The following is a 7,347-nucleotide window of genomic DNA, read 5'->3' as shown; positions in this document are numbered from 1 at the left end:
GGGGGGGGTTTAGGGGGGGGGGCGTTTCAAAGTGTACCCCCCCCCCCACACACACACACTCCGCCCCTGCCCAGATCCCTTTTTTTTTCGTTGTCTGACATGACGTGTAACTACGCGTATGTGTATTGTTGCCATTGAACTGTGACTGGCAAGATGACTGTCTACGAAGACCGTGAGGACTGTGACTTATTTCTTTGGATCTTGCCATCCTCTAGTGTCCTTTGGGTGGTTGGCGGGTGCTGTGGTCTGGTTCACTCTTTCTTTCCTATCTAACATCTATCGTCCTTACTTCCCCTCTTTCTTTTTGTGTTTGTTTCTCTGTTGTATCACCTCTAATCTTCGGCACTTATTATTGAGCTATAGGTGCCGTAAAAAAACAAACCCCTTACTAAAACTAACCTAAAAAAAACGTGCGTGATGACAAGTGCTGTGATGTATACCGACCTACAGATGTCGACGATCTGTCTTTGCAAAGAGTTTTTTTGTGGGTTTAAAAAAAAATAGCAAGGATTTTATATTTGTTGTGAATATCACTGATTGACATTGACTTTTTGGAAATACATTTTTTGTTCCATTTGCCTCATGTACTTCCTTTACTCTGTATGCGTTCGCATAAGACGTGCAAATAAACAGTATTTGAACTTATGATAACACCGTACTGTTTCTTGCCAAAACTCGTTCCCAGTGAGTTGGTCTATTTAATGTGTGCAGCTTATCCGAATTAGCATAATATTGTATGTGCTGCATAGTCTGGATGTTTTTCTTTTTCCTTTTTTTTTTAAAGGATTCTGACGGGCTTTTTAATCAGGTCGGAAGAAAAAAGGATCCGGAACAGGAAACTAAATACGTGTAGACTTTTTAAAAGAAAGGCTATCCAGTGTTGGTAAAAAATTATGTCTATCAGAGAACTCTTTTTTTAACACCTCATGATAATTTTTTTTAAAATTCAGCTGTTTCTCTGCGTAAAAAAAAAGATAATATAAGAATTGAATGTAGTGTGACGTTTTTTGGGTTCGGTGATAACTTGGCTCGTGTCGTCACACTGAGGGTGTTTCACAGTCCAGCCTCCGTGCCAGTCTCTGCAGACGTCACGTGATTGTTGTGTGTAACTGTGTGACTCGCCACCTCAGAATGACAAAAGTTCTATCTGACAATTTTGGCCGTTTTGAGTTACAAGGACCTTGAGGTCAGACACCAATTAATGTTTTATCTCCTCTATCAACATCGGAAGATAATTCAGAGTCGTTATCAAGATATTCAAAGAATTGCATTTGAAAATCTTAAACATGTGAAGCTCAACATTATTTTACGTCAAATTTCTCAAAACTATGTACTGAGCAGATAGAACTGTGTAATTCTGAGGTAGCGAACTGTGTAACTGCACTTCACTCACTCCACTCGTATAACATCTGTCCACTCTCCAATGATTGTTGTGGGTCTGTTATCGAGTAATAATGTCCTGTACTCTGTGTGTTTGTACCATAGACTTGTATTATAATATCCTAGACCGGGCACTGTTATGGCTGCTGTTCTTTGCTCTCAATTAAAGAAAAAAACAACAACAACAAAACTTTGCTGCGCATGAACGCACAAATGTAGGGCAAGACAACAGTCTCGCTATAGTCGAGCGCATGTCCAACCTTTCCCTCTTCTGCCTTTCATTTGGTTCCAAGTTGCGTCAAATGGTGCGCTACATAATGGTGAACCAGAATTGCGTCTGAAATCGGCCTTGGAGATTATAATACTCGTCTGTGGTGTGTGTGTGTGTGTGTGCACTACCAAATGGTCTTATTGGTGCTGTTTTTGTTGTTCACTGACCACACTGTGACCCCCCCCCCCAAACCCCCTTTTTTTCTAAATTGTTTTAACATTTACTCTGATAGATAATGCTATTATGATATATTGATGTAGTTTTACCCTGGATGGAAACAAAAAAAGTGACAACAAGCAAACAAAATCAGCACTAAAGCAGCTCATAAATGATGTCAACTACCAGAAGTGAAGAAGTAGGGGGCAGAGAGTTCGTAAAAAAAATAAATTAATGTGTCATGAAGGCCTATTGTATAGTAATATGAAAAATCCAGGATAGGTTCCTTATCAAACTACTCCATTGATAAACTATTTTTTGGTATGTGTTATAAAGTAGAAAGGAGTTTCTTTCCAGATTCTTTATTAATTCTTTTTTTTTTTTTTTGCGAGGAGTGGGGCTTATACTGAGTATTCGGAGCTTGAAAGTGATGTATTGTTCCTGGGATTGACTGTAAATGTAAGATTAGTGCTTGCCAAGCTGGGTGATGGGTGATATCGCTCACTTGTGGGAAATTTTGAGAATTTGATGGGAAAATGGGAATCACCATAATAGTTTAAGTTATTATTTAATGCCCAGCTTGATGTAGGTGAGTGTTACGAAAATTTGAGCCTCGTAAAGGTGGTAAAAGGGGCGCTCGCTAAGAAAAGGTTGACAAGCAGTGATTTATATCATAATATATATCTGTGGTGTAATTGTTAGGCTCTTCACGTTTTTGAGTTCGATTCAGGAGTGGGACGTCTATTTTGTTCAATATCTACGGCTCTCTGTGAAGCAGCCATCCTCCAAATAATCTTTATTTTGTAGATGGGGGGTGTAAAACGTAGACAATTTATCAGGCTTAACTGCTGGTATCATGACTCATTGGGGCTGATCAAAGGTCCAAGATTATTGGTTCCATTTTGTGTAATGTTCCTGTGTCCCAGTTTTTGTTTTTGCTAATAATTTGTATGTTGTAAGGTTGTTTTTTTCTGTGTGTGGTGTCAGTACCCTAGTTGTTAGGCTACCATACCTGTGATTGTGAGATTATGGGTTCAGGGGTTTGAGCCTCAGCTCTGTCCGATGCTGTGTCCTTGGGAACGACACTTTATATGAATTTCCCCATTTGGTTTGGTCCTCTTGGAGATTGACATTAAACTAGGATGCCCAGCCTCTTAAATAACCTAATAGTGTTGATAGGGGTGTAAAACCTATGCCATCAATTTTTTTTTCTGTGTGTCTTTGAACAGCTCCTCCAAAGCGGAAACCGGCCCCGATTCAGACGGTCAAGGAAGATCCCAACATGTCGGACCGGGAGATTCTGGTGAGTAGCTCGCCCCTTTGTACCTACAGCATAGTCTTGCCACCATTCATCATTGTCGTATTTCAAAATACGAGATTTTCAGGAGAAGCAAAAAAAAAAAAAATGTGTCATATTTCTGGCAGAACCTAAAGTTAATACAAAATGTTTAATTCGTCTAAATCTGTTACTGTGTCATTCCCTCGGAATGATGAAACTTATCTGGCATTTTTGGCCATTTTGAGGTACTAAGACCATGAGGTCAGAAACCAAATGTTCGATCTGCTCTATCAAAAAAGCATTTTGAATTCTTTTGGCCTGGTTTCATTTGAAATGTGTGCTAAATTGGTGGTCCCACCTTTGAAATAATTTTTCTGTGTTTAGAGGGGTATTAGACCAGTACTCATCTACTGTCTTTGACTCTATTTGCTATTTCTGACCATGCAGGAGACAAACCTCCAGAAGATACAGAAGAAGAATCCGCTGAGCGGCCCACGGCTGAGGATGAGCATCTCTGCTGGTGACCTCATTGGCAAGACGGTGAGTCCCAGATCAAACCTGTCACTCCCAACTGAAGGGTTGTGCTTTAATATATATATATATATATGGATATATTGGAGATGTGCATTAAAATCGCAGGTGTGACCTATGAAATGATTTTTTCATACATATTATGTAACTCGAGGAATATTTTGATCCTGATTTGGTCTAACTGTCTTACTGGTTTCTAGAAAATTTTCAACAGACACACACACACACAAAAAAAATCAATGTGAAAGTTAAGCCCACTATAATTTTACACTATTTATAATGCTTGGCACCGACTGATTTTTATTGTACACAAGCAGAGCGCCCTCAGCTGTGGTTTTAGAACCAAAAAAAAAAAAGTTTGAACTATTTCTTCCAGTTACATGGTTAGAGCATTACACCTTTGATAAATATGATTTGTGGACAAGGATGACCAGTTGGAAGACACTCAGCTGTTAATATAAATACAGTCTGAAAACCACACAATGTACGGTGAATTTCAATTAGTGTCGCTTCGGTTTTTTTCATTCAGTGCTGACAATTATGATGACGATGCTTAAACTATTTGAAAAAGTTGTTTTTGATCCTGTTTTCGGAATGCTCTTTGATGTTTATGGCCAATGGAATATGCCTTCCCTTTGACAAGAAAATTTCACTGTGCTTGCGAGGTCTGATACTTTCTTTTTGTTTTAACACATACTCACAATGTCCCCTCCCTGTTCACACCCTTCCCCTCCCTGCTCCTTTCCCCAGCACGACGAACTGGTTTTGTTGCTGATACAACTGCGAAGGAACCAGGCGGCGCTGGAAAAGACCCGCGACTTTTACCGCAGCCAGACCGAGCACAAACGAGCTGCCGAGCTGGAGTACCGCAAACAGTGAGGGCGAGAATAGTTTGTCTGAATGTTGGTCTGTTTGTTTGTGTAAATGTTAATCTGTTTTGTGGGTAGAAGGGGGATAAATGGTGACTGTGATGTAGCTGTTAGATTCTTGGCTGTCTTGTTGGATGCAAAAGATGTAAATTCAATTCCGGAGTAGTGACTTTGAAAAAATGAGATGTCTTGGTCTGTCTGCTGAGTATCACTCACACTTAGCTGAGATAGGTCCTGACGGGCAGGGAGGACACAGTTCGGTTCCTTATTGGTCTTAGTTTGTGTTGATGGCAACGGAGAGCATTATAATAAAGAAAAGAAGGGTGTTTTGTTTTTTTATTTTGTGTTGCCAAATCTTGTCATTTTTTGTTGTGTTTGGGGAGGAGGTGGTTGTATGCGGTTCAGGTGAGGTATGCTCTCTGTTTTTCAGTTTTTGTGTTCCTATTGGAATTATTTGACGGAGGTATGCATTTGAATCCTGACATAGACACAAAGTAGAGAGATGTGTGTTGATGAGTGTGTATGTGTGTGCGTGTATGTTCTCACGATGTTCCAGCAAACTTCTCTTTGGAGAGATAAAAAAAACTGTTACCTGACCTTACCTTACTTACCTTACCTTACCTTACCTTACCTTACCTTACCTTACCTTACCTTACCTTACCTTACCTTACCTTACCTTACCTTACCTTACCTTACCATACCATACCTTACCTCATCTCACCTCACCTCACCCACCTCACCCTTTCCTTTTCCTTATCTTATTTTATCTCATCTTATCCTATCCTATCTTGTCTTATCCTATCTTATCTTATCTGATCTTATCTTGTAATGAACTGAGGGTGGTATGTGACTTCTCACTGTCTCCAGAGTCCATCAATATGGTGAGGTGCAGGACAGGAGGTTGTATGAACAACATCAAGCTTATGTGGATGCCAGAATGCAGATGGAAGAGGTCGAGAATAAGGTGAGTAGAAGTTGTTCTTTTTTCGTTGTTTTAATGGAGATGCCGGTTACTTTAGAAGCTTTTTTGTGGGTTTCTTTTCTTTGATGATGGGGTCAATAAAAAGGAAGAAATTTTGTTTCTTTACGTCATTTGTAGAATAGAAAAATCGAATTTTTATAAGATATTTTACTTACTCTTTGCCCCATTTGCCTTGGAATTTTTCAAAAGTCATTGCACTTTCCAGACGAAATGGACCAAGATTGTTGAAAGTGATTGAAGCTTTGGTGGGTTTCTCTGTCTTTTTATAATTATGTCGCATTAGCACATACATGGCACTGAAAATGCAGTTATGTCATTGTTCTTGTAAAGGACACTTAATTCTTTCCTTCGGCAAGCTGTAAAACCTGTCCATATGACAGTTTTTTACACTCTTGCACTCTATACTTTTCATACTCTCTTGCACTCTATACTTTTCATACTCACACAAAACTCTACTATATGGTCACATGACTTTGTTTCTTTGGCATACTGTCTGACCGGTGGAAATTCATTTACCTGTATTTTGATATAATGTGACACATTTGAGTATCTCTTACAAATTAAGATGAACCTATATTTTTCTGATTACAGTCAGATAAAAAAAAAAAATGCCTGCTGAAATGGCCTGGTCACTGATGAAAAGGGTCTGGATGGGAATGAGATAATGGTCAGGGTTTTTGGGTGGGATTTTCTTCACGTTTATAATTCAGTGCTTGCCAACCTGGGTAATAGCCCCCAAGTAGGCAATTTGGTAATTTTGATTGGTGGTGGGGATCACCTATAGATGTTATTTAATGCCACGCTTGTTCATGTTTAGGGGGGAGCCTCTGAAATGTGGCAAAAATGGGTACTGGCAATAAAAATGTTGACAGGCTCTGATTTAATCTGCCAGAAAGATTTTTTTCTAATGTCTGATTTGTTCTGTGTTTTAATAATAATAATATTGATAAATAATATAAAGTGTTTGTACAACACATATCCCCGCTCAACAGCAAGCTGTATGTGCTTTACCATCTCTGTATGTCCCCAGCTGGAGGTGTACCGACCCATCATCAACCTGCTGGACAACATGGTCACTATGGGCAGTCTGTACGGGGGGGATAACCTCATGCTGGCCACACAGTACAGGAAGGTATTTTGTATGCTTGTTGCCTCCCATTGTTTCTTTTCCGCTTCTCTGTGGAGATTTCACCTTCAGGAAAAATGCACTTTTATCTTTGTGAATATACAAAACCTTTTCTTGTGGGTAGTTGGTGGATGCTCTGGTGTGGTTTGCTCTTTCTTTCCTATCGAGCATTTTATTGTCCTGTTCTCTCCTTCATTTTCGTGTTTGTTACTCTCTTGTGACACCTCTAATCTTTTGCACTTGTACGACCTTATTGTGTTGCAAGCTCTGTAAAACTCTTACTTAAACTAAAGACCTTTTCTTTGTTATGAATATTTGATGATTGTAAAAAAATTCTGAATGTCTTACATACTCATGCAGTTAAGACCAATTAGGTAGCAGGCGGTTTTGACTTCTCTTGTCATGGAACTACCTAGGTTGCATGGGATACTGCATCCCTGCCGACAGATGTTGAAGAAATGTAGGTGGTTTTTTATGCCCCTTCAGCACAATTTAGATTCTTTAAATTGTGGGATTTGACAAACTGTACCTGCTGGGTAAAAAAGTAAGCTTTGAACTAAGTTGCAAAAACAATTTTTTCTTTCTTTAGCTTTTTCTTTCTCTCTCTCTCTCCTCCAGCACTTGTTACGACCAGATCAGTACCAGCCGCCCAAGAAGATGCTGGAGTTCTCTCGACAGCACCAGGAAGATCGCCTCATTCAGGAGACCCAGGAAGAAATCAAACAACTTTCCTCAGATGAAGTCGACTTGGAG

General features: G+C 39.5%; 1 protein-coding gene across 1 annotated transcript in view; it reads left to right on the top strand.

Annotated features, from left to right (window-relative positions):
* The window catches only part of LOC101852180, a 63,591-nt gene that overhangs the window by 33,377 nt on the left and 22,867 nt on the right, over positions 1-7,347 (top strand). The window contains exons 10-15 of the mRNA XM_005099438.3: positions 3,037-3,110; positions 3,534-3,626; positions 4,368-4,492; positions 5,354-5,450; positions 6,499-6,600; positions 7,213-7,347. Coding sequence (XP_005099495.1) covers positions 3,037-3,110; positions 3,534-3,626; positions 4,368-4,492; positions 5,354-5,450; positions 6,499-6,600; positions 7,213-7,347 — 626 coding nt within the window. The remainder of the gene's footprint in view (positions 1-3,036; positions 3,111-3,533; positions 3,627-4,367; positions 4,493-5,353; positions 5,451-6,498; positions 6,601-7,212) is intronic.

The sequence above is a fragment of the Aplysia californica genome, unplaced genomic scaffold (genome assembly GCF_000002075.1).
Source record: "Aplysia californica isolate F4 #8 unplaced genomic scaffold, AplCal3.0 scaffold00213, whole genome shotgun sequence".
NCBI lineage: Eukaryota > Metazoa > Mollusca > Gastropoda > Aplysiida > Aplysiidae > Aplysia > Aplysia californica.
This window is presented reverse-complemented; position numbering and strand designations above follow the sequence as displayed.